General features: G+C 56.3%; 8 protein-coding genes across 8 annotated transcripts; 2 read left to right on the top strand and 6 right to left on the bottom strand.

Annotated features, from left to right (window-relative positions):
* Positions 1 to 609: 609 nt before the first annotated feature.
* On the bottom strand, positions 610 to 2378 carry DICSQDRAFT_168411 (voltage-gated potassium channel; the record flags this gene model as incomplete). The annotated part of the gene is made up of 9 exons (XM_007364016.1): positions 610 to 981; positions 1050 to 1210; positions 1263 to 1276; positions 1347 to 1366; positions 1418 to 1496; positions 1554 to 1695; positions 1766 to 1793; positions 1847 to 1917; positions 1973 to 2378. 9 exons carry the CDS (start codon positions 2376 to 2378, stop codon positions 610 to 612), a joined length of 1293 nt encoding a protein of 430 aa, XP_007364078.1.
* A 556-nt stretch (positions 2379 to 2934) lies between these two features.
* DICSQDRAFT_179470 (P-loop containing nucleoside triphosphate hydrolase protein) lies at positions 2935 to 7819 on the top strand (the record flags this gene model as incomplete). The annotated part of the gene is made up of 6 exons (XM_007364015.1): positions 2935 to 3148; positions 3214 to 3417; positions 3472 to 3686; positions 3752 to 4891; positions 4945 to 5160; positions 5212 to 7819. Exons 1-6 carry the CDS (start codon positions 2951 to 2953, stop codon positions 7817 to 7819), a joined length of 4581 nt encoding a protein of 1526 aa, XP_007364077.1. The 5' UTR covers positions 2935 to 2950.
* A 193-nt stretch (positions 7820 to 8012) lies between these two features.
* On the bottom strand, positions 8013 to 10093 carry DICSQDRAFT_145737 (uncharacterized protein; the record flags this gene model as incomplete). The annotated part of the gene is made up of 9 exons (XM_007364014.1): positions 8013 to 8149; positions 8210 to 8268; positions 8319 to 8489; positions 8558 to 8711; positions 8766 to 8828; positions 8885 to 9006; positions 9070 to 9640; positions 9700 to 9937; positions 10004 to 10093. The coding sequence occupies 9 exons, from the start codon at positions 10091 to 10093 to the stop codon at positions 8013 to 8015; spliced, it is 1605 nt and encodes a 534-aa protein (XP_007364076.1).
* A 680-nt stretch (positions 10094 to 10773) lies between these two features.
* On the bottom strand, positions 10774 to 11135 carry DICSQDRAFT_168408 (uncharacterized protein; the record flags this gene model as incomplete). Its single annotated transcript, XM_007364013.1, has 2 exons — positions 10774 to 10808; positions 10886 to 11135. The coding sequence occupies 2 exons, from the start codon at positions 11133 to 11135 to the stop codon at positions 10774 to 10776; spliced, it is 285 nt and encodes a 94-aa protein (XP_007364075.1).
* Positions 11136 to 12719: 1584 nt separating this feature from the next.
* Positions 12720 to 13835, bottom strand: DICSQDRAFT_125938 (uncharacterized protein; the record flags this gene model as incomplete). Its single annotated transcript, XM_007364012.1, has 7 exons — positions 12720 to 12876; positions 12995 to 13023; positions 13136 to 13236; positions 13294 to 13342; positions 13473 to 13636; positions 13690 to 13724; positions 13789 to 13835. The coding sequence occupies 7 exons, from the start codon at positions 13833 to 13835 to the stop codon at positions 12720 to 12722; spliced, it is 582 nt and encodes a 193-aa protein (XP_007364074.1).
* Positions 13836 to 14563: 728 nt separating this feature from the next.
* DICSQDRAFT_134979 (MFS general substrate transporter) lies at positions 14564 to 17282 on the bottom strand. Its single transcript, XM_007364011.1, has 11 exons — positions 17103 to 17282; positions 16783 to 16879; positions 16682 to 16726; positions 16085 to 16610; positions 15818 to 15927; positions 15748 to 15758; positions 15637 to 15693; positions 15459 to 15576; positions 15315 to 15392; positions 15215 to 15248; positions 14564 to 15114 (listed from the first exon to the last, which is right to left on the bottom strand). Exons 1-11 carry the CDS (start codon positions 17219 to 17221, stop codon positions 14819 to 14821), a joined length of 1491 nt encoding a protein of 496 aa, XP_007364073.1. The 5' UTR covers positions 17222 to 17282; the 3' UTR covers positions 14564 to 14818.
* A 1183-nt stretch (positions 17283 to 18465) lies between these two features.
* On the bottom strand, positions 18466 to 22654 carry DICSQDRAFT_102895 (uncharacterized protein). Its single transcript, XM_007364010.1, has 9 exons — positions 22424 to 22654; positions 22284 to 22375; positions 22116 to 22229; positions 21882 to 22062; positions 21223 to 21822; positions 20069 to 21168; positions 19869 to 20011; positions 19173 to 19806; positions 18466 to 18783 (listed from the first exon to the last, which is right to left on the bottom strand). Exons 1-9 carry the CDS (start codon positions 22526 to 22528, stop codon positions 18573 to 18575), a joined length of 3180 nt encoding a protein of 1059 aa, XP_007364072.1. The 5' UTR covers positions 22529 to 22654; the 3' UTR covers positions 18466 to 18572.
* Positions 22655 to 22834: 180 nt separating this feature from the next.
* DICSQDRAFT_154014 (uncharacterized protein) lies at positions 22835 to 24677 on the top strand. Its single transcript, XM_007364009.1, has 2 exons — positions 22835 to 23322; positions 23408 to 24677. The coding sequence occupies exons 1-2, from the start codon at positions 23263 to 23265 to the stop codon at positions 24389 to 24391; spliced, it is 1044 nt and encodes a 347-aa protein (XP_007364071.1). The 5' UTR covers positions 22835 to 23262; the 3' UTR covers positions 24392 to 24677.
* The last annotated feature ends 947 nt before the right edge of the window (positions 24678 to 25624 follow it).

Raw genomic sequence — 25624 nt, 5'->3', positions numbered from 1 at the left:
AAAAGGTACCCAGAAGACTGGCGCTGCGATATCAGAGCGCGTTCTCCCCATGCGAGAGCCTTGATACTCCGTGAAGAGCGTCAGGAGTTTTGAATGGCAGCTGCATGAAAGAAGATGTCCAAGTCTTGGTACGCTGCTGGGAGGTTGTCCTAACGAGATATGTAATCATAACAATGTCTGTATATTGTGCCGAGACACATTACCAAAAGGGGCGGGTATTATGCGACACGGTTTCTCTACTGCCAGGACTGTCTGACCCGGAGCATCGATACATGGTACAGGACAGTATCGCTACAGAGATCGAACTGTCCCCCCCTGTGATTTGAGTCCATACTTGGGTATTGCTCGATTCTACAGCGCCGCAATCATTCAACCGTTCGGCATTGCGTACGTTCCAGGGAACGATAAGGTTGAACAACGCATGCTGATTTCCCGACCATCGTGCGATATACTCGCATCATGAGGACCTCCAATATCGCCTCAAGTGCTGCCGTGACCCTGGCGCTCTGATAGCACCATAAAAATTCCGAAAAGCCAATGTTACCTAATGTCCTCAGACCCCAAAGGACGTCGTAAGGCGCCTCGTTTACCCATACATTTCTGCTCGTATCACCTACTCCGGCTCCCCTGCTGACTGCCAATACCCCGATTCTGCTTCTGGTTTGCGCCGGGTCCTTCAACAGCTGCCATGATGCGTCGCAGTATCTCCTCCTGCGCGTCCACCTTGGCACGAAGCTCCGCGAGTTGCGTCGATAACCCGGCCTGAGTGTGGTCCGAGGAAGCCGCAGGGTTTGGAGAACCGTGAACTGCGCCGCTGGAGCTAGCGACCCTGCTCGGACGCGGCAAGGTGGCTTCTTCGGCTGCGTGCCGCCACAGGCTGGCAGTAGCGGCAGCGATACCCTGCGTGTGCCTGCTGCTGAGCAGTGGCGACGCGAGGGGATCGTGGAATGGGTCGATGTCTTGGTCCTGCTCACGAGTCTTCTGCAGGAAGGTTCGGGGCCGGGTTGAGTCTGATGCCTTCGAGAAGGAGCAAAGGGCGCGGGACTAACCTGCGCTTCTTCCATGAACTCCCAGACTATGCTGAACTCTCGCCCGAGCACGAAAGTGGGCAGCGCGATGAGAAGCAAGCCGAACACGAGGAGAGGGAGGGTGATCAGCCTTCCCAGGAATGACCGGGGCGTGATCTCGCCGTATCCTACAGTGGTGATAGCTATGCCCCAATTAACACAGGCAAGCGGACGGAGATGCCGAATAGCACTCACTGACTAAGACAAACCTGCACAACGGCGCGAGGACGCGAATTAGCCACGCGCCACAGGTAAAATGACTTGGTTAATGCCACTCACCACCCGGCTGCGGGAATGGACTATGGCTCCAATCAGCGAATGCCGGTAGACAGATGTGCCGAGACACATACCGCGAATTGACTGGGGTCTCCGTCCGAGTTGAGGAAGACGCCAAGCGCCTCGTCCCAAGTGCCCCTCTCAGCGAAATATCTGGTCACAAACGTCCTCTGTTCACCGTAACACGGGTCATCCAGGCATAACACTCACAATAACGTGCTGAACACGACCAAGACCATCACCACGAAGAATGACAGTGCTAAAAGGGCATGCTGGGACCGCCGGAAGGATAGGTACATTACTTCGATAGTGCTGAACGTGGTATTAGCGGTCAACTTCTGGCGCAGGACAACTAAAGACGTGCAGAAGTATGGTGTTATTATATCTGAATGGTCGGAATACACGTAGTAACCTAAAAGTACGCAGGATTGTGAACCTGAACAGCGTAGACTGCGCCAACCACATGTTAGCCGTAGTATCTCGAGGTCAAGCAGATCACTCACTGTATCTTGCTGCAGAGCGATCTCAATATAATACGGCAGTATACCCAACAAATCTATGATCCCAAAGAACGCTGCGACGTGGTAGGTGTTTTGGCCTTGACAGTTGGTATGGGGGAGGATACTCACAAATGATCCAGTTGAAGAACCTCTTCCAGGATGTGCCATGAGCAACACATCGGCCGATGTATTCTATGGTAAACAGCACGACAAGCGTGGTCTCCAATCCGAACCAGATACTGCCAGGGATGGAGTGAAACGCAGGAACAGTCTCCAGCACAGTCACGACCGCAGAGAAGGAGATGAGGAAGGTAGTAAAGATATGGACCAGGAAGGCTGCTTGAGATGACGTGGGTTTCTCCAAGAGCATGTAAAGGTCCTTCTTCCAAGAGGGTTTCATGTTCTGGCCTTCGTCCACATCGTCGTACTGGAATCCGTTCTGGTAGTCGGGTCCACTGGGACTGTCGTGAGGCGCATTATAGGGAGGAGAACGTGCCCCCGTAGATATTCTAGATAGAGGGATGGTTTGAGACATTGGGCCAGCGGGCCAGAGAGGCCCACGAACAAAACCAGGAGGAAGTCGTTGTGGTTGTAAGCAAGGTCGTGCAAGTCGGCAACGCCAATGCGAGCGCGTGCCGCGTACTACGCAAAGACCAGACGCGCAAGTACTGCACACACCTTCTCCCTCTCCGCCATCATAGCTGCATACTCCGCGAACGCTCGCATTCATACCAGACCTACGAATGAGGATGCCTTTTGTCTCCGACGTCTTATGCTGGCATAATGGCTGCGATGACTTCTGAGTTTGTCTGCGACTGCGACGCAAGTAACTTGATTCTCCGCCGGATGCTGCGGTAGTCGCCTCTTAAGAGTATCCGGCTGTGTCGCCGAACAGCCCAAGCATCGCACTCGTTCTTCGAAGGCCTCTAGAAGGAGAGCCACAGTACGGTTTTGCGCTTTGTTTGGAGCTCCACATTGGCTGAAGGTGTGTCGCTGGTCTGTGCCACCGGGTTGTTCCCAAGTTCATCGTTCATCGTATCCACCCAGCACGCGCCACACTGCCAACACCACATCCTACACACTCCGTTTGTTTTCCCTTCTTTCACTATGGCTACCACCGAGATTCGCGATCCCGTCGATGTCGAACCGCCCCGGTCTAGCATCGTGCATACGCGGGCATACCAGCAAGAATTGCTCGATGAGAGCAAGCGCCGCAACATCGTCATTGCTCTCGATACTGGCTCAGGGAAGACTCATATCGCCGTGCTCCGGGTGAAGTATGAGGCGGAGCGCGAGTCTCGTAAGGTGCGTTTTGTTGTGCATATATGTTATGGTCTTCATCTCCTTAATTGGGATTCGTCGTCTATTAGGTTTCGTGGTTTATAGCGCCCACTGTGGCTCTTGTAGAGCAGCAATCCGAAGTTATCAAGACCGCGATACCAGTATCAGTCGGATACGTGTCCGGAGCATCGGAGCCTAATCAATGGAAAGACGCAGGCCTCTGGCGCGGCATTATCGCAAAGCATCGAATCATGGTCACAACGCCTCAGGTGTTGCTCGATGCACTACATCATGTTCGTCTCTTGTGTGCCTTAAATGTAGAACATCACGTTGACGAGGGGAACCAGGGATACGTAGACATGGGTTCTGATATAAGCCTGCTGGTGTTTGACGAGGCTCATCACGCGATTGGCAAGCATCCGTATAATATGATCATGAAGAAACACTATTTCGGGCTCCCACCGCGCAGCCCGTTAGGAACGTCGACCTCTCGTGTGCGACCCATGGTCCTCGGACTTACGGCAAGCCCGACATATGGCGCGAACGTCGATGTTGCATTCAGGTGTGCGCGCTTTCCAGTATCTTGGGCTCCATGATTCACCTCGCCTTGCGCTACGCCCATATTAGAGATTTAGAGAAGAATTTAGACAGTACCATTCGGTCTTCTCGCAACAATCGACATGAACTAGCGCAATACGTTCACCGACCGGAGTTCAAGCACGTCATCTACGCCTCACCGATCCACGTTCAGGACGGCATTCCTTCCGTCAACTATAAGGCACTCGAGGTCGTGATTGCGGAACTAGACATCGAACAGGATCCTTCTGTCATCGCCCTTCGTGCGAGGCTTGCGAAGCTGCAGCCAGGGGACGACCGTCGGCGCGTAGATCAACAACTCTCGAAAGCTCTCGACAAGAAAGACACGTTCACCCACAAAGGTCTGCGGGACTTTGCTCGTACTGCCGCAGACATCTGTATCGACCTCGGGACTTGGGCGGCCGACTGGTACATCGCGAGGGTAATCGAGCGCGCAAAACAAGCTGCGAACCCATACAACAACATCATGTCTGCGTGGCAGGAGAAGGAAAAGCGGTATCTTCTCGGCATCCTCAATCGCGTCTCAGTGATGGAGCCATCTGAAGACATAGAACAGATCGTTGCAAACCTTACACCGAAGGTCCGCACTCTTGTTGACTCTCTTCTCGTCGAAGAGGCGCTATTCCGATCCATGGACGAAGAGTATAGCGGCATCATCTTCGTCACTCGGCGCGACACTGTCCTCGTCCTCGCGGAGCTTCTCCGGCGCATCCCGGAGACGTCCCATCTGTTCCGTATAGGATGTCTCCTGGGCTCTTCCTCGAGCTTCAAGCGGCACTCGTTTCTGGACATCACGCGGAGCATGCTCGACGAGAGTCAGTCCGACGTCCTGCGCGACTTCAAGATCGGAGATAAGAACCTGATCGTGTCCACGTCGGTCGCGGAGGAGGGCATTGATATCCAAGCTTGTGGAAGCGTCGTGCGGTTCGATATTCCCCCTAACGTTGTTTCCTGGGCGCAGAGTCGGGGCCGTGCGCGCCGGAAGAGGAGTAGCTTCGTTATCATGTTCGATCAGGCCGAGCCCCGGGAGGTCGTGCGAAAGTGGGAGGAGACAGAACGTCGGATGATGGCAGCCTACAATGACCCAAGGCGGGACGCAGCTGCTTCTGTCGAAGAGGACGACTTTGACGATCTAGATGGATATTGCGAGTTTGAGGTCGCTTCGACAGGGTTGGTGTCCTTTCCTCTGCAGTGGAAACTCAAGCTCACCTACCTTCGTTTAGGGCGCTCCTGACTATCCACACTGCCGTTCCCCATCTCAACCATTTCTGTGCGGTCATCCCTACAGGAGGGCACGAACACCTTGTACCCATCTACGAGCTAGATCCCCCGGATTACGCCGAAGGCTGGCACGCACTTCCAGAGCATGCCCGATTCACGGAGCGATACACAGGTCCCTGGGGAGCAACTGTCACCTTGCCGAGAGCACTCCCTCCTCAGTATGTCCTATTGTCCTCCGACTTGGATGAATCGTAATCAATGTTTTGCAGCCTGCGCAAGTTCTCTGTTGACCGTATTCACCGCACCAAACGTCGCGCGCAGCAGCGGGTCGCATTCGAGGCATATGTGGCGCTATATCAAGCTGGCTTGCTCAACAACCATCTGCTCCCGCATACCAGCGGCATCGAACCCGAGAAAGAGGACGAGGTGAAGGCCATGCTCGCGGAAGTAGCGAAACGCGAAAGCACCGCCCAGGTATCCATCCAGATTGATCCCTGGGCCACTGCGGAGGGTACGCCGTCCTGGTTCGCTCATGAACTCGTGGTCGAGGGCCTACCGTCGTTACGCATGTTCACTCGCCGTCCGCTGCCAACATTCGTCCAGAAGGATTTCCCGACACTGTATGTCCCTGGTCGCAAGGAGCTGTCGATGACCATCGGTGGTGCAGCGGGCTCTCCGGCGTCGGATGAGGAAGTCCACCTTGCCCAGCGCTGGACATACAGGCTTTTCTGGAGACTGTACGGACCCCGCATGGAACGCGGCAGGGAAGACTTTGCATACCTCTTCTTGCCCATAGGGTCGTGGCCGGACGCTGAAGAATGGGATGAGCGACGCAGGTGGATGGACGACCGATTTATGGGTGGGCTGGCGCTCCAAGGCGAGACACCATTCGCAGCAAATGCTGCAGCATTTGGCGCCAGATTCTCGCACCCGACAAATCTTCCGTTGGTCCGGGGCGTGAGCAAATACAATAAGCCTCTCCGCCTGCTGCGGTGGCAATATGATCCTCTCACGACAGAAGAGGAAGAGAAGTTTCGCGAGGAGTACAGCGCGTACCCAGATCTAGAGATCACGTATCCTCTCTTGGTCGTTCGGTCGCTTCCGAAACGACGGAATTTCCTCATACCGTTCCCTGAAGAGGATACGGACCACGAAATCCCCAGCCAATCTGGAGACGCACCATTCCTGTTGCATCCGCAGTATACCTTGGTGGAGCTCGCTTCCCAGACGGAGGTTCAATATACCCTGCTTCTTCCTTCGATCCTGCGTTGGCTTGCTATGGCGTTGACCGTGCACAGCCTCCGTACATCCCTCTTCAAACAGAACCCTGTTTCGACCGTCGCGCTCCGTCACCTCGTTACTGCGATCACGGCGCCCGCTGCTCAAGAACGGTTCCACTACCAGCGTCTCGAGACTCTAGGCGACACAGTGTTGAAGTTCATCACGAGCAATCTACTGTATGCAGATTTCCCTCTCTGGCATGAAGGTTATCTCAGTCGGAAAAAAGACCACGCTGTCGCCAACGTCAACCTCGCTAGGTGGGCCGTAAAGAAGGGACTATACAGGTGGATCATCAGAGATCGCTTTATCCCCAGGAAATGGAAGCCACATTACTCGAGCGCTGCAGGCGCATTCGACGAAATTCTAGACGACCGCAGCAGAGAAGGCACACCCACGGCTAGCGATGCCGCAGCACAGAACGGCAATAGCAAGGAGAGTAGGAAGGGAAAAGCCGAAGACCTTTCCACCAAGATGCTTGCGGATGTGGTCGAGTCCCTCATTGGAGCCGCGTACGAAGACGGGGGGTTTGACCGAGCGATCGACTGCGTCACTGCGTTCAATCTTGGGCTTTCATGGAAGAAGCTCCCGGAGTACATTGGAGCGATGCATGCTGTCGACGACATCGACGACATCCCTGAGCAGCTTGCGCTCGTCGAGCAAATGATCAACTACCGCTTCGCCCGTCGCACCTTCCTCGTCCAGGCGCTCACGCACGCCAGCTACCAAGGAGACTTCGCTACGATGTCGCTGGAACGACTCGAGTTCCTCGGCGACGCCGCGCTCGACATGATCGTCGTCGACTACCTCTACCACGCCGAGGGCAAGGACTATAGCCCGGGGTACATGCACATCAAGAAGATGGCGGTCGTGAACTCGCACATCCTCGCGTACACCTGCCTCAAGACCGCCGTCACGGTCGAGTCGACGATGCCGACGTGGTCGCCCGAGCACGGGCTCGAGGCCGTCGACGACTCGCAGCAGGTCTACCTCTGGCAGTGTCTCCTCCACTCGAGCCACCGCGTGCTCGAGGACCAGAACCTCACCTTCCTCCGGTATCAAAAGCACGGCGCGGAGATCGCGGACGCGCTCGAGAACGACGCGGTCTACCCATGGGCGGGGCTGACGAGCCTCCAGGCCCCCAAGTTCATCAGCGACATGGTCGAGAGTATCCTCGGGGCGGTGTACGTCGACTCGTTCGGGGACCTCGGAAAGGTGCGGCAGGTGATGGAGACGCTGGGCCTGATGCGCGTCCTCGAGCGCGTCGTGCACGACGACGTGGATGCGCTGCACCCCGTGTCCCGCCTGGAGATCTGGGCCGCGCAGCACAAGCCGAGGAAGGAGGTGGAGTACAAGCTCACGAAGGAGAAGGGTGACGTGACGTGCGCAGTGTACATTGATGAGAAAGAGCTGCTGCAGGTCACGGCGCCGTATCGCAGCAAGGTTAGCGAGGACGAGGTTCGGTTCAAGGCTGCGGAGAAGGCGCTCGCCCAGGTCAGGGCGGAGAATATGGATATTGACAAGGATGTGTTTGACGGTGACGATGAAGAGGTTGAAGCAATGGTAGCCGATACCGAGGCTCATGCCGATAGCAGCTAAGTAGCTACCTTTCTCTTTCTTGAACTGCCCAAAAGGACATTCATAGTCGTTGTATTGTTGTAATTTATGCTTCTTGTAGGTGTGCGGATGATTCCCGCGACGAATACAGTACAACATGCTATAGGATACACCCAGTGCACCGGGGAATTGAAGTACGAAGAGTTCTCTAGCGGCGTTGGTGTTCCACTGCGCGCTAGTGCTCGGTCTCCTCCCAAGTCCTACCCACCGTCTTGACCAAATCTGCCTCTGTGATCTTCTTGTTGCTTGAGAAGTACCCAGCGGCGATCTTCGCATCTATCTCGACACGCGAGTCGGGCGGGAGCAGGTGTTCTGTAGCGCATATAGTCAGCGTCCGCGAGCGTAGTCTACCCCGCAACGGCAACCACGTACCAGGGATATCGTAGCGCTTCAAGATCGGGATGCCGGATTGCACGATAGCGTTGTATTTCCTGCCAAACAACATCAGCATCAGAAAGACTAGAGAGCGGACACGACGTACATATCGCTCATCGACACCATGTTGTCGATCTTCTTGATACCGAGCCAGTGCAGCACGTCCGGCATGAGCGCCTGGAACCGCATGTCCTTCACGCCCGCGATGAGCTCGGTCGCCTTGAAGTACTTATCTGCCGAGTCACCCCCGCGTTTCCGGAGGTTATACACGAGGTACCTGCGACGCGAACCGTAAGTATAACGTGACCACGTCGCCGCGAGGCGAGATGACAGGCAAAGACGTACTTGGTGACCTCGCCGAGGGCACGGCCTTCTTTGCGGAAATATACGACGAGGCCGACGCCGCCGCGCTGGGCGCCGCGGATGCACTCCTCGATGGCATAGGTCAGGTACGGCTTGCATGTGCAGATGTCGGAGCCGAACACGTCAGAACCGTTACCTGCAGCGCTACGTCAGCTTGTGCGTGAATAGAGATGGGGATGTATGCGCATACATTCGTCGTGGACACGCAGGGTTAGCTCCTTCGATTCGTCCGACAAGTACGCGGGGTTCCCGACTGTAATCAAGCGATGAACACAGCGCCGCTTGTGCAGGTGGCGCGAGGGCACGTACAGATGTATGCGGTCAGGTTGCCGATTGGCGGGAGGAAGACCTTGATGTCGGGCCGGGTGACAAGCTCTGGGTACATTCCTCCGGTGTCCTCGAAGAGCGCACGGCGGAGCAAGCCTTCCGAGCTGACAGTGCAGGATCAGCATGCAATTTCCCTGGAGTACTCTTAACGAGAGATCGCCACTCACATGCCGAACCGCTCTGCAATCCCAGGCAAGTACCAAACCGGCTCGACCGCAGCCTTGCTGATGCTGATCTCCACACCTGGGTCCGCGGTGCTCTGCGTGCCGTCCGCATTGATGAGCGGGTGGCTCTTGAGCAATATCTTGCCGTCGATCGTCAAGTCGCCCTTCCGCGCCGCCTCGTCGATCTCGCTCAGCTTCATGTGCGCCTTCGTCACCGCGATGCTCGGGCGCACGTCCAGGCCGAGCTCCTCCAGCTCGTGCTTGTACACCTGCGGCACGAGGTGGCCCCAGGGGTCGAAAGAGACGATCTTGCTCGGGTCGGACCACGACGGCTGCGGCGGGATCGGCACCGCGGGCTCCGTCTTGCTGTAGTCAGGCTTGTGCGACGGGTCGAGCGTGCCCATCGCGATCGCGAGCGCGCGGTAGATGGAGTACGAGCCCGAGTGCGCGCCGATCGCATTGCGCTGCTTGATGGAGGTGGGGAGGCGTGAGCAGATGACGGGCCCGCGGACGGCCGGGTCCGCGGCGCCCCATTGGAGGGGGTAGGGCTTGATGCCGTGCTGGTCGGGGTAGGCTATGGCGCGTTGAAACATGAGCAAGGCGGGCGTGGCGCGAGAGACGACAGTGACTTACTGGTGAGGAGAACTCGGGACGGGTAGAGCAGCTTCTCCCTCTCCCTGTCCCTATCCTGTATCGAGCTGCTCACGGTTGGAGATGAGGAGGGCGAGATGAGTTGGTTGGCGGGCGACGCGGTCGCGGCTTCAGACGACAGGACGGACTCGGCAGCTTGACGGACGCTTGATGCTGGAGTGCCATTGCGAGCCGGGGACGCAGGTGGGCTTACAACGCCATTGCTACTCAAGGCATCGAACTGTGGACGTCACTGCGTCGTCAGCACCATCCTACACTGCCTGCTTGTATGCTTCCTTGAACTTGCCTTGGCCTGCAGTGTCTGCTGGGACACCTGGAGCGCCTGAAGCTGGGTGAGGATCTGGGTGAGGATCGCGTCGGACGATGGAGTCGACATGGCGGGGAAGTCGAGGAGGCAATCTCGGGGGTGATTGACGTCGGACGACACGGAAGAGAGCGTCAGCTCTAAGTTTTAAGAATGCGCGCAAAGCCGCATATGGCGCACGCACTATCGGTGAGGCAGCGGTGCTGGCCGACGCAGGACGATCATCCTATCTCACCTGACGTCGGCCTATCGGTGCGATTGGCCTCCACCAACCGCTCGCGCCTCACCCCATCCGGTGACCCGTCATGGACGTAATGTGCTGCGTTCCCAGATGTGCAACGTGTAGTAGGATAGAGATTCCCTCGGTCTCATGCAAGTCCATGGCCGTAAGTAAGTGTGAGTAGTGCGGTCAAGCAACCTGCCTTCTCACTGATCTCGAATGCAGCGCTAATGTTACCCCTCTCTGAGCGCCTAAACACTTGCTTATCGCCGCCACCATAACTAACAGCGCAGAGTCCAGACTCAGACTGTTTACGGAGTCCCCCGAGTCGACATAAGGCACATGTCCGTGTTCGTGCATACAAAACCCTCTTCAGAGCACTCGCGCTTGACCTCGGGGGCGGGCAGACGTTGTTCCCAATCGAACGCAATTTCTTTCTCATAATACTGATCCGCTGGGACCAGGATTACAGTACAAGATGCGATCTCCACACGCCCAGTGACCGGGCAACGTCCTTCCACCCCCTGCATCCTCAGAAGAGGTTCACGACAACGATTATGAGACTGACTATCGTCGCAAGCGCAACAGCACAGACAATAGCCTCTTCAAAATGCCCCGCTTGACTTTCCTCCCGCACGTCGCACAGCACTGTGAGGCGTCCAAAGTCTTTGTGAGGTCGCCATCCGACTCCGCCGGCTCGAGCTTTCCACCCCTTCTGAATGGCAAGTCAGCCCGACCTCCACCTTCTTCGTCGAGTGGGGTCGGGATGGCGGGTGGCGTCTGCGGACCAGGGGTCGGGATGGCGGGTGGCGTCTGCGGACCAGTGGGGTCCAACGGACAGATGGGTGGCTGGTATTGGTAGATCCCTTGGAGGTTGGCAGGCCAGCTTGGCATGAATGGGTAGGTAGTCCAACATGGCATTGATGGGTAGATGTATTGCGGCATTTGGGATACGGCGGTGTGGGGGAGGTATGGCCAGGCATAGGGCCAGCTAGCGATAGATGGTCCTTGTTTCCTAAAACATCCCTTGCAGACAGATTCCTCGGTGCGGAGGAAGTTATGCCCGCACGAACACAAGTCTGATGCACGTTTGTCTCCAGTTTGTGGAATGATCATCGGAAAGCTTGCGATGTATCGTGGAGATGACTTCACCGAGGGACTGCGCAGGAGAGCTCGAAGAACCAGTCGTCCTGGCAAGTGGACATTCGTCGAACAGGTAGCCCTTTAATAACTTTCTTGATGGCCCCCGAAGCGGTTGCTCGTCAACGCCTCTTCCTACACTACGCCACCCCGGGCTTCTGGTCTGACAACGAATGCAACATTCTAGTAACCAAGGAGGCGCAGTCACCAACAACGACAATAAACTCCTTCTTTCATCGGTCTGCAGAGGTTTCCTCAAGACTAATCGACATTTGCCTCCCCTAGATCGCGCCGCTTGCTCGCCGGGAGGCTCATGTTGGCCACCATGGCAGCCCAATCCATCGTGCTGTGTCAGCGCGACAAGTGTTGACGCGGACGCCTCGTCTGCGGTGGCGTGGTTGATGAATATTGTGAAATGTCTTCGCTTCCGGGACAAAACGACTATAGCGCCGCAGCTTCCTGCGGTAGAGCTTGCGTCCGGGTACTCCCGCTCTGAAATCTATACCGTACTAATATCACGTTCCCAGTGCGTCCGTAGGCCGATCGCTCGAGAATTCCAGCAGGTAAATGTGTTCGTCGATCGTCTCCTAGTCTGCCGTGCTGAGACTGCTACAGCTGTTGCTTCAGCCTAATATCGTACTCTGATCAGTCATCATACATTCCGGTCTTTGCTTGTCTTATTCCAATCTTTCACTGTCTATTTCGCATAACTACGGCGCACCAGTGTATACATGCCAGTAAGCTATCACTCTCAACATAGCCAGCTCGCAGCCTCTCAAAGCTAGCGAAAGACAGGTGTCTGCATACCAACGGTCACTGTCGAAGACCGCGTCCTGCCAACGTCACACTAGAGCCCGAACTGACAGACCATGGCTCCTCCGCCAGGGATCTATTCTCAAGCGCAGGACCGAAGTCTATGGAGGTGAGCGAGCCCATGACCTCACTCTCGGAAACTCCTCCGTGTTGCGCCATACCCTGACTGACCTCTTGAAGGTCCAAGAGGAAGTAGGATATAAGGATTGCCGTGATGCTGTAGGGTCTCTTACATCAGCACGACGCGGAAGGACTCTGCAACTATACACTCAACGGCTCAGAGAATTTCTTCACGTATGATGTGTTTGTCACAGATGTGTGCAGCGGGGCGTCCTGGATCAAAGTCACTGCATGAGCATGTCATAGCGATACATATGTCCAAGTAACGCCCTACCGGAAGGAAGATAAATATGAGATGGAGGACGTTGAGCAGGAGTTGGGTACTGCGACGGGTTAATGCCCCAGTCCACCATACGTACGGGGAGGGTTACACGAAATATATGGTACCTGTATGGTCAATGAACACTAGAGCCGTGCCAGACGGACGGTGCACTTGCCATTCTTGAACATGACTGTCATCAAATAGGACATGGACCGCTCGCTACGAGCTTGGTACGTCGCCTTCCATGTGACTCCGATGACGATTGCGTCAGCAATGATCTGGCCTCCGCGGATGACAACACTGCCTATGAATGCCAGTGCATGAGACAGGTGGTGCACGCATCGTCTCGAAAGTAATGATACCGACCGCTGGGCTCAAAGTCAGCGATGCGCCCTGTCGGAGCCACATAGCCACTTACATGAGGCTGAGGAAAGAGGGCGTTGTCGCCTGCGACACGCAACCAAGCGCCGGAACAGCAGAGACGGATGTGTGGTGGAAGTCGCCCTGTGCTCGGTCAGGTCTGAGGGGGGAAGTTTAGACGGGGCAGGTGCGGTCTCACATAATAGTTCAGAGGAAGGGCGATAACGGAGCAAAAGAAAGTGAACACGCTCAGAGCCCAATTCTTGTGACTCAGGGCGTACACGCGCAAAGCAGAGAAGACTATATGCAAACCCCGAGTTCAACACGATATTCCAGAGGAGCATCCATGACACAGACCTGCCCATGGGAGGTACTCCATATACCTGATTCCTATGTCGACATCGTACTGTGTCAGACATCTGGGTCGATGTCAGCTCCAAGACAGTCAAGTTGGTTAGATCGTATTACTCCTATTCAATGTTACAGATTAGTCAAAGGCGAATGCCGTAAGCTCAGGCCACACATTCGAGACTTACTGGGAACGGAAATGATATGATTCGGTAGTAGGCAAGAGCGACGTAGTAGAACAGTGCGAGGTAGCGGTTTGTATAGAATAGTATCGAGGCCGCGTTCACTTTACGCCTCCAGAACAAGCGTGACTCGCGTCCGACGGTAAGGAGGTAGTCGTAGCCGACCCAAGCTGTCGAGATCCGGATTGATCAAATGACACGCTCGGAATGTGAACATACGAACCTCCCACACCCGCCGTCATGAGAGTGGCTGTGTACCTATACGGTGGTCAAGGCGTTTGTTAGGGATCAGGATAGATGCCTAACACAGACGGTGACTCACCCAGCATCTCTAATTGCGATGATACCAGCAGCATCGGGGATTGACATCGCAGGCGAAGACGAAAGCTTGTGTGGGTTGCGGATGCAGGCTGCCAGTGAGGGGTGAGCGAAAGCAAGCGTTGCTCATCAGGCTCCTGAGCCCATGGGTAGGACTTATACTATGGCAGACAGGCTACGAGATAATCGCCAACTTCATCGACCTCTGATGAACAAGGTTATTCTCGACGCCTGCAATGAGAAGGCAAGCCCGGTTTCATTGCGTCTGGTCGACATCACATCGAATGGAAGCGCCTTGCTCCATCCCGGGCACACGCGGGATGCCGACCTGCTATGCTTGTAGCATAGTCCCCACGTTCTATCATAGCTGGTGTGAGATGCGGACGATGGATCCCTGCAGCGACGTTTAGCAAACGAGACGCACCATGCGATCATCTACGAAGACAAGAAGTCTGTCAAGAGACGGCATACCGTGGAGGCGTGGCAGTCTCATAAGTCCGGACGGCGCGATTCCCATAACGTCATCAAAAGCCCTCTTGGTCAATAGCACGTCCCTTCGCACGCACCACAAATGATGAGTTCAAGCACGTTTCGGAGGCAGTGTATGACCATATGAAGCACTCGCGTTGAGTAGAATAGACATAACAGATCGCCTAGTGTCACATCAATCAGGACATCTCCGCGAAGTGAGTAGTAAACATCAACGAACCTCAACAGATCCTCTGGCACTCCTTCCAGTTCACACCACTCGCCATATACTCTCGAGCCTCCTTATGGTGTATCAATCGCCAACACAATCAATCGACAGAGATCGTTACAAATACAGTACAAACAAAAGCACTAACTAGTCGTCACAGTCATGACATGTACGTATACATACGCAGACACGTAACAGCACGTCCCAAACCTCACCCAGCAGCACGCGCACACACGGGCCGGGCAAGCCTCAACACCGCGGCGTGCATCGGGAGCGTCCAACCCCGCCACGCTGAAAGGTATCGTCACCACCCCGTCCGTCGCGCGGCATGTTCGCCTCAAACAGGCTCGGGCGTGCTCCGCTTCTCGTCAACGATCTGCACGCTCGTCGGGCGCGAGGGCTTCGCGCTCTCGTCCTCGTCCTCGACGACCTCGTCGCGGCCGCCGCCCTCCTCGAACGCGGCCTTGTGCTTCTCGAAGTGCGAGCCGAAGTTCTCCGGGCCGACGATCGTCACGACGAGCACGAACGCGGCGACGACGCCGATGAGGATGCCCTGCACCGTCGCGTAGTCGGACACGACCGTCGGCTTCCCGTCCTTGCCCGTGATCGTCGTGTGCAGGTTCGAGGCGCCGGCTGGGTGGGATGGGACGCGTGGTGGTTGGGGAGGGGAAGGGAGAAGAGGCGCGCATCCGTCAGCACGGATGTATAGCTTGATTAGGCAGAAGTGACTCACTGGCTTCGATTTGCGCGGACGCAGAGGAGACCATCTACAAGCAGGAGATGCGCATACAGTCAGTCCTATCGACTAGATGACAGTACGCAGGATCACTCACGTTACCCAGCTGGTAAGCAACACCAGGGAAGGTGGCACGGAAGGCCGGTGGCGAGATCTCCGCAAGCTGAATGGGAATCTGCCAAGCGATACCACGGCAAAGTCAGTCGTACCTTACATGCCCCGCGGAGAGATATCAACTTACCACACCCCAGGCGCCTTGCACGCCAAACTGGATGCAGAAAGCACCAGCAGCAAGCGCACCGAAACCCGTCGGCAGGATCCAGAGCGGGATGAATGCGCCGATGAGGAGAACGAAGATGCTAAAGAAGACGTTAGAAAATTGCGTGAAACGGAGATGAGACTTCTGGACGAAGACGTACATGATCGTGAGCCGACGGCCGATGTACTGGCTGACCCATCCGGCAATGGCACCCCCACTGTATTCGTGCCGTTAGCAGGCCGGTCCATGCTTTAGGTTGTCTGATACTCACGCAATCGCACCCTGTGCGACACATGGAAAATGAGTGGCAGGTAGAGAGCCTATACTCAGGAACCACTCACGCAGTTGCCAATAATAGTCGCAACGGTAGCGTCGTGCTGGGTGAAGAGCTTCGCCTGTGTCAAGTACGTGGGGTACAGGTCCTGGGATCCGTGAGAAAGGAAATTGAAGCCTGCAGTATCACTTCCCAATCAGTACTTCGCAACTCGCTCGGTCGCAGTGGAGATGATGCAAGTGGCACGTTGTGCTGCGACGCTTATTCAAGCGTCGCCGCCGATCACGTTGCACGCTGCGAGACGGGAGAAGGCCGCATCGAGAATAGCACGCACCGGTCATGAGGAGCACGGCGTAGATGCACAGAAGCCAGTGCCGCTTGAGCATCTCCCCGGTCTCGTGGATGAAGATCCTCGTCTTGCTCTTCGTCGAGCTCCCGCCGCGCGCTCGCGCGGCCTCCTTCGCGCGAAGGAAGACGGCGCTCTCGGGTAGGAGCAAGCGGACGAACGCCGAGAAGGCGGAAATGCCGGACGCGCACCAGAAGAGCGAGCGCCATGAAGTCGAGGTCTCAGGGACGAGCGTCAAGTTGATGACAGCCGCGAGAAGATAGCCGACGGCGTAGCCCTGCTGCAGGACGCCCGACGCGAGACCACGGACTTCCACAGGCAGGTTCTCAAGCGCGGTCGAGGCTGCTAGGCCCCAGATGCCACCCATTGCGACACCGAAGAGCGAGCGGACAGCGAGGAATGCCGGGAAGGTTTGGACGAATCCGGAGCCAAGCTCGAGGACGGAGACCAAGAGGAGGTTGCCAATGAGCGGCCATTTGCGACCATATCTGTCAGAGAGGATACCGAAGACGACCTATACGGGACAGTATCCGAAGCTCAGCTCCGCACACGTATGGAAGACATTCTGCTGTAAGGATGACTTACTGCGCCCACGGAGCGGAAGAGCAGTGTGAGCGTGATGGCGGTCGACTTGACAGATGGAATGCGGTCAGTCGAGGCGCCGACTGCCTGAAATGGGAACGCACGATGGTATGGGTGTTTTTCCCGAATTGATGTTGGAGGTTCGTCACGGATAGCGAGACGGAGAAGAAGTCAATCGCGTCGCACGTCCAAGCGAGCCAACTGCTCGTTCGTGTCGTTCAAGGCGTTGTGGGCGTCGGCGTCGTGAGTACGAAGGGTTGTAGGCGCAGCCAAGAGATTCGTCATGAAAGGCGTGATCAGTTATCGGCCACGATCATCGCAAGTGGTATCGCGTTCGACGCGGGGTGGCGTGCGAATGCGGGGGAATGTATGGGGGGAGGGGGAAAGGATGGCACGCCAAGGAAAGAGAACGAAGAGAACGTACCCAGCCCAGAAGTGGCCCCACTGAACCCATGTCACAGTAGCGAGGGCCTGGAGGAGGGGGCGGCCCTCCGTTCGCGCCTCGCGGCGGGGGATGAGGCTGCGTAGGAAGTAGGGAGCCATCGTACGCAAAGACGGGGGGAGACAAGCCTAGGGAAGAGGGAACCTTGTACTGAGGGGATCCACACTCAGCCGTCGAGGGCCTCCCGTCATGGATGGAGGGATATATATGATGGAATTCCCATTGGTCGGCTCTTCGGCGGGTATCTGCGACTCAGATATGGACTGAGTAACCCCAACCCAAAGTAATCACTGATGGATGCATCTGACATATGAGAACCGTCCCACCACCGAACGCGTCTTCCCGCGTACCTTCCGCCCGTCCTCCGCACGTCCATCCATGTGGGGCCCCGCCGCACAGTGTTTTCCGAGCCCCGCCTCCTCGTAGTCGGCTCCGTCGGCGCCGCCGTGCTTCATGCTCGTGCACGGAAGCGGATTCCAACATGACCTTGAAATTGAAGGCGTTCCACTCAGGACGCCCCGATTGTGTGATAGATACAACTACACCGTACTCGCCGGAGTATCGCTTTTCCTACTTGGGTTAGTCGGACCGTTGTCCGGAGACCGCGACGGACGCGCAGCGGCCATCTTTGGCACCGTCCATCTTACGTCGGTTACGTCGCTGCCACTATTGTGCCGTCGCTCTCGCTCTCTGCTGTGCGGGCTGTTCCCACCACATGCCACCCGTGTATAGGGCCACCTCGGGCATTTTGCAATGACTTGTATCGCCTCGAGACGTATGTGACCAGCGAGACTCGATGTGCCTGGCGCGGACGGACCTACTGTATTCGATGATACAATGGTTACTTGTTCGCCGACGCTCTTCCGATGGCGTGACAGTGGAACTTAACCCTGGGCAGCCCAGGGTCGAACACCGTCTCAGCCGGTAGAAGAATGGAGCAAAGTGGTCACCAACATATCTCCGTGTTCCGGTGTCAATTTCTGCTGCTGTGCGCGTCGTGCGGAGCTCTTCCGGGCCTCAGCGAGCTCAATGGAGTACTGACACGTACCGACGCGGTACATCCTAGGATCCAGTGTCCGGTTTATTCGTCTTGTAGTCATGTCAGATGTCACGGTATCTGCGTCTCTTTGTTGTCCACTCCCATAATCAGCCCAAAAAAGGGGGGCACATCCGTTTCGCGAACGCGCATATGACGCAACCAGAAACGGAACCGTGAAACAAGCGCAGCTCACCGCGCTCTTCTAGCTCACTTGTTTTTCCCAGCGGCTGTATCATCTCAACGAAACTTGTGGCAGACGTTGATAGCAGTGAGAGATCGATGTCAAGAGGAATCGGTAGTGGATACGTTTGCGTGAAGCAATGACGCCATTCGAATGAAGGCCCAAATGTCGGGCATAGGAGCCCTACAGAGAAAGCAAACAGAGTACATGGCCACGACGACACAGAGCAGGCTCACCGCGCCTTGCTCTTCTTCATACTCCTCCGCGCCTTCTTCTCCCCACTCTTATCCTCCTTCCCTTTGTCCTCGGCTTTGCGCTTCTGTCCGACGACCGCAGAAGTCTTGACCGAGACAAGTGTCGACTTGCCCTGCCCGCCTGACGCGAGCTTCGCAACCTGTGCTTCTGCCGCGCTCCAATCCGCAGACGCATCGTTGATCGCATATCTATGTTAGGTGCCACGTTGCGCCAAGGTCAGCCTACGTTCTGTGTAAGATCAGGGATCCCGTAGCCGGCCAAGAGGGACAAAGAGAATGCAGGGTGTACGATGAGGAGTTTAAGAACGATCAGCGCGACCGAGACGTAAACAGGAAGCGCGCGAGAAGAAGCGCGGGCTAAGGCCAAGAACGCCGAGCAAAGCCAAGGCGCGGGGCCCCGCGCAATCCGAGAGACAGGACACCATCTCGAGATCTGCGAAGCTCGACCGAGCAGAAGTGCGAGGGTGCCAAGCCTTGTGACCCGACGGGCAAACCACCAAGCTGAGCCACCACCGATATCCCGCGGGGGCCAACACAGATCACGGACACAGCAGATAGCGAAACACGAGAGGACTCACTTGCTGAAGTCGAGCGCATCGAGCATCGCGCGTTGCTTCTCCCTCAGCGCACGCGCAGCCTCGTCCCCCGCCTCCTCTAGCTCCTCCTCCAGCGTCGTCTCAAGCGGCCTGAACTCCGCCTTGTTTCCCTCAGCGTCTGTGCGCTTCACCTCATCCTCCCTTCTGTCCGGGATTGTCGCGCTGATCGCGGCCTTCTGCACGTCGAGCAGCCGCTTGCTGATCTTCTTGACAACCTTCACGAAGAGTGCAAGCGCCTGCGAGACGGGCAAGTTCAGCTCCGCCTCGATCTCCTCGATCGTCTTGCGTTGCATCCCGAGCGCCAGGAGGATCGAGCTCTGCACCGCGCTCAGACGCACGTCGGGCCCGAGCCGCTTCTCAAAGTAGAACTGGCCGACGGTGGGAAGGAGATCCATGATGACGTGGTAGTCGAGCTGGTTGTTCGCGTACGAGTCGAGGCGCTTGAGGTCGAACGGCGAGAGGAGGAAGGAGAGCTCGGTGGACCCGAGCTCTCGCGCTGGATCCTCGTCGAGCTTCTTCACGCCTGCGTTTACCGCTTCGAGTACGCTCAGTGCTGTCACGCTGCCGAACTCGCGGAACTTGTACGAGAGCAGGTTCAAGAAACGTCTCCGGAAGTCTTCACGCAAATACCCCGTCAGTCCGCCGCAATTGTCAAAATGCGCTGCAACTGAGATTCACCTTTGGCAAACTCGCTCAGCCACTGCAACTCATCCTCCGTCGATGAGTTCAGACCCCGCACCATAACACATGTATGCTCGCCCGTCAGCTCGCTCTGCGTCTGTCGCAAGTACAGTGGGACGTATCCCGCGCGCTTCCAGAATCTGCATGACGTCGTGAGCAAGTCAGACGGTCTGTCGTCATGCGCAGAAGCTACCTACCGGAGAAGTGGTGGCGTGAGACCGTACGAAACCCCAAGATAGTCGAGCGTCTCCGGTTTGCGTTCAGTCAAGCGTTGGAGAAGAGGAGGCATCGCCGTCGCTGCGCGCACTTTGGGCTCGTCCGTGAGCAGCGTCGTATCCTCGTCGAAGTTGGCGGGATCTGGGTACGACTGCTCCGCGTCGATCGCCTCGTCCACGTTGAAATACTGCCCGCTGTAGTACGCATTCAGCGCTTGCAGCGCGCGCGCGCCATAGCCCATGTTCGCATAGTCTGGATGTGTTGCAATACGGACGATGCGCGCGCCCGACAACAGCGCGAACTTGTTCTCTTGGAACTGCTGCGAGATCAACCAAGGGATCATGTCACCTCCAGCGCGGAATCCGCGACTTAGGTTTTCCATAATCGTCTGCCGGCTGATGTTGCCCTCGAGCGCGACCTGCAGCACGACAAGCGGTTCGGGGAGGTGCGTCTCATCATCCTTCAGCGGGGGCAGGAGGACGAAGAGGTGGTGCGCGGGCGCATCGGAGAGCAGCTGGAGGTCGTTCGGCTGGTTCTTGTAGTGACTCGCGACGTAGAGCGCCATCATGCGCTGCAGGAACACCTCCGACGCGGGGTGGTAGCTGAACAGCGTGTCGCGCGAGACGTAGAAGAGCTCGCACTTGCTCGGGTGCGGGCAGCTCATGTGCGTCTGGCGCGGGAGGATCGTCGCGTCGAGGCAGAGCAGGCTGTTGAGCCATTTCTCGACCTTGTCCCCCGCGGCGTACCGGATGGGCGTCTCGAGCTTGATCTCGCGCAGCGTGCGTGCTTTGGGCGGCGCCTTGGTGAGAGGCTTTTTGGAGGATGAAGGGGCGGACGCGGCGTCGTCGTCGGCAGCCGCAGAGTCTTTGGTAAGGGATGGGCGTGTACTCTCGCGCAACTGCTGGATGAGCTTGAGGGAGAGGGAGCGGCCGGTACCCTCGTATCCATTGATCGTAGAAGCCATGAAGACGAGATAGGGACCGATCAGGTTGCGGACGAGGGGAAGAGGGATGGCAGCGGCCTCGTCGATGATGACGAGTTCGGCCTGACCAAGGACATGTGCGTCTTGCGGTTGGATGTACTGCACACTTTGATGAGCATCAACCAATGTAGGGAGGGGGGGGAGAAAGCCTACCTGGATGGTCTGCCGGTGATTCCTGAACACGTTGACACGTACGATTGCCTTGTTGAAGTCGGGGTTTGTGCTCTGTGCGATATCATAGTCTAGATGCTCCTCGTAGCCGAGCACGTCCATGCCCTTGAAGATGAACTCAAACAGCGTTTTCATATTCTCCGGACTAGGACTCGTGACAAAGATATTCGAGTACCCATGAGCGAGTGCTGCGGCGATAGCGAGACCAAGCGCAGCAGACTTTCCACGACCACGACCAGCGGTAAGTGTGACAGTCGAAGATAGCGTCTTCTCGGCGATGGCATCGACAAAGGTGAGGATAGCCTGCGCTTGGTCGATCGTCTTCGCGAGCTTGACGAGCTCGCCAATGGGTTTCGTATCCGCAAGGCTGTCCTTGAGGTCCTTGAGCTCGGACTCCTCTTTACTCTTTCCCCGGACCTCCTCTATGGGCTTGATATCCTTGCCTCGAGAGATCGGTAAGACATTCAACTCGTCGTCGAGTACGAGACAGTCGTCGCATGAGCCAAGAGAGAGGATGAACCGCTCGTTGAAACGAGCGACTACTGAGTCGTGTGCGGATGTCCGGTAACGCGCGTGAACATCCTGAGTGGTGGGTGTGGGCATATGGCGAACGGCAGTTCGTAGGTAACAGACGCACGTACCATGGTCATAGTGTACAACTGCCTCAGCGACTTCATGGTCTTGAGCATGATCACCACGAGCCCTCCACCTTCAACCGTTTCTATTGTCCGGGCAAGAAGGTTGGGCGTGATCGCCTCGAAATCTTGCAGTACGCACATGCCGAATGTTTGGCCGAGGATTTTGTGTGACTCCTTGTAGTACCTTCAGACATGGTCTCAATACACAAAAGATGAGCGAATGGCCTGTACACGTACGTATACCGGATATCGGTGACAGTGATAAAAATCTCAAAGGGATCCTGCTCATTGGGTTCGCGGATTCCTTTCTTGACTTCCCTCTTGATTTTAGCCTCGCGCTTTTTGCGATGTCTATATAACTACAATATGAGCCCAGTAATATAGCAACATAGATAGGAGCCGTACGTTGTAAAGCCAAGCTCCTTTTTGTAGCACCATAGTACGGAAGGGCGAGCAGAAACCCGCGCTTGCGAGAGAAGGAAGTGCAGGTTTACAATCTGGAGAAGTCAGCGCGGGTTAACTCGCTACGTAGGAATCGTGAGTACCTGATCCCTGCCTTTGTCTCCGACAAGCACTATGAAAGAACGGTGGTTCTTCTTGACATTGTTATTGATGAGGATGGGGATGCGCGGGTCGAGCTGCTTCCGCATGGAGATAGTGTATGCTAAGAGGGGATCGAACCTAGCACAAGAGCCGCGGTAGTAATGTATCCAGAGAAAGTGTATGAAACAGAAAGCGCGAACGACAGAGCGACCCAGAGAAGAGAGGAAGTTACTGTGGCAAGACGAAGACCGGCGAGTATATTCAGATGTCCCTTCATTTGGCGCCCCAAAAAGTTTGGCGGGGGTGGGCACGTGCTTCTACCGTAGGGAGCGTCTGTGGGAAGCGCCCATCCGTTCCCGGTCACCAAACCTTGTCGGACACTCCGTGGCGGCCGCTTTGTTCCAGTAGTCCTTCCGGGGGCACACGATGACTCGTTGTCTTGAACAGCTTCTACTTGTGCAAATCAATGGCCTGCGATGATAGGTGGCGCTCTGTGCTTGTCCGACGGCGGAATAAGTCACTAGGCCACTTTCGGACAAAACCCTGCTGGATGGACAAGGTTGCGGTGCGTCGATGACAGGTGGCTCGCTAGTCCCTCCGCCTACGCTTCGAAGATGTGCATCTGCGGTGTCCAGCTTCTTCTCGAAGACCCAATTTGCTGGCTGTGGAGGGGGTGGGGTGGACGCGTCAGGGATGATTAGGTAAAGTGGGTGCATCGTGTTGTTGCCGAATCGGATATCGGTCCACAGCCTGCGGGGTACCTGGCCGCCCGCTTTTCTGCGACTACGCTTCTTGCACCCCTCCCTCCTGCAAAGCGGTGAGTTTACAGGCTGCCCTGCTCATGGACCTGCAGCAGCTGTCTGCCGCATTGAAGCAGCCGCAAGTGACGCTCATTACTGTGGTGAGTCTGCGACTCTGCTTTGTCCCCACCATCCTTTCCCTGTGGCACCGTTCGGAGAAGATTCATAAAGCCCTTGGTCCTGTAGGATACAAGTGATGGGATCGAACACTCTCCGCTGAGTGTGTTTCGACGATTCGCTACCGCCTCCACCATGAAGACCATTAAGAACATACTCGCCATCCCTCCCAAGTCGCCCCCCAAGAGCTCGTTCATCGGCTCTTCCAATGCCGCTCTTTGTAAAGAGTGCAGCAAGAAGTTTCGGCCGACGATTACTGACCAGGTGCATTGCTCTGTCAATTGCGAAAGATTGAGCTCCTGGATGGAGCTCAACGAGCAACACCGGGGGATGATGCAGCACCGTCGCCGTCCACGCACGACTCCGGTTCGAGACTTGGACGCCGTGATCCATGAAGTGACCCAAAGCTCTCCGACTCGCTCAACACACAGTTCGTCCGAGAAGCTCTGCTTGGCCGGTCCGTCCACGCTTCCTCGCCTGGAGAGCAAGCCCATCCTTCGAACATCGTCCAGTAAAGCCGAGACAGGAAGACCTAGACGCGTATTGCGAAAACGTCACCCGTCCTCCTTCGATGGCTCTCGTGCACCTCCATGCCTCGTTCCCTCGGTAATATCCTCATCAACTAGCAGCAGTCCTCTCCGCACTTCGTTTGCAGTTTCTGCATCCTCGTCCGAAAGCGACATGCTGTACATGGCTCCTTTGTCCTATGCGGACCCGGACGACACCCTCGCTTCTGCCCGTCTCGCACTCCACAATCTCTCCTCCCCCACATTGTCGCAGCCTGTTCGTCCCCGTTTCTCCTCGACCATGACGGCAAGCCGAACTCCGAGTTACGGCGTCACGCCATTCTTGGCAAGGAAGCCGAGTCATCCCATCTCGTCGACTTCCCGCCCCATCCCCACAAGATCGATAACGCACGCCGCCGGGCAGGCACCACCGACCTCACCACCCGACAGTCCTGCGAGGCTCCGCCCGGGCAACGATCGCCGCGCGCCTCGGCCCAGGTCGAACTCGTTCGGCGGCTTCGATTCCCTGGTGATGCATGGACCCTGATGCGCGCTGCATACTCCTTTCCTGCCCCATATATGCGCAGCGAAGGTCCGCACACTCGAGATGCTTGGCCATGCCATTCATCGTCCATGCCTGCATACTTCCCGGACACTGCATTCATGAACTCATGAACTGTTACGCATACATCCATACTGTACAGTAACCCGCTATAGACGTGCTTTGCTGGATGTCATGTCGCGAAGCTACGCTATGTCATGTATAGATAGATGACACTGGTGTAGACGCTTATGGACACAAGGTTTTGGGTTGGATACTCCTCGGACATAACTGCAGACGAGCAATGTATTACCACCAACTGATGCTGTCCTATCGATATTTGCTGTCTCCTTTGTCGAACTATGTAGTTTCGTATCGTATGGACGCGTTCGTCGAAGTGCATTTGCCCGAGAACCTAGACGGACTGGAAGCAACCTCCGTAGGACAAAGGGACCAACAGAGCCTATCGTACATGCGCGACCTTGTGTCTTATGGCAAGTATCTTTATCTCTGGTCTTTCTTGTTCCTTTCTGAAAAGTAGCGTAACGTTGATCCACATATGGGCTCACACCTACTACGGACGACCTTCAAACGGATCCGAGCTGACCCCTCGGATGAGAGCCTCTGCGCGAGCCGAGCGGGGCTTGATGGTGCACCGGCAGTCCACAGGCCCACTGCGCCGGACGAACGTGTCATCTACCGTGGAGTCGTTCCCAGAGAGAACATGCACGTACGAGACCAGGGCGTTCTTCATCCGCGGCTCAATCACGATCGGCTGCCCGTGGTCGTCGAGAGCCGGGGTGATGTCGAACGTGTGCAGCACGCGCGCAATGTTCAGGAAGAGCAAAATGTCGAGACTGTTGAGTCCGGCGAGTCTGCCGGACTCTGGCGGACTCCGAGGATCACATGACGCTCTCGGGAAGTACCCCTGGCGCCCAGACACCTAGACCCTGCTGATACAGTATCGCTACATCTCGGTATTCTATGACCACCTCATCGTCTCAGCTCCTGCTTACTGCCTGCCCATATGTATTGTATTGTATTGCATAGCATAGAAGTCGATTCTAATGGTATTTTTCATTTACATGCATACTTATCCTAAGGTCGCTCCCGCAAGTTTGGGGTATTGAGGTCTTCGCGGCGCTGTTGCTCATGACCCCACCTTGCATTGAGACGAATAGCAGCAGGAAGACGACGTTCGTAAAGGCCCTCATCGGGATGCTAGCATCAGCAGACATC

Source organism: Dichomitus squalens, assembly GCF_000275845.1.
Source record: "Dichomitus squalens LYAD-421 SS1 unplaced genomic scaffold DICSQscaffold_7, whole genome shotgun sequence".
In the NCBI taxonomy this organism is placed as follows: Eukaryota; Fungi; Basidiomycota; class Agaricomycetes; order Polyporales; family Polyporaceae; genus Dichomitus; species Dichomitus squalens.
This window is presented reverse-complemented; position numbering and strand designations above follow the sequence as displayed.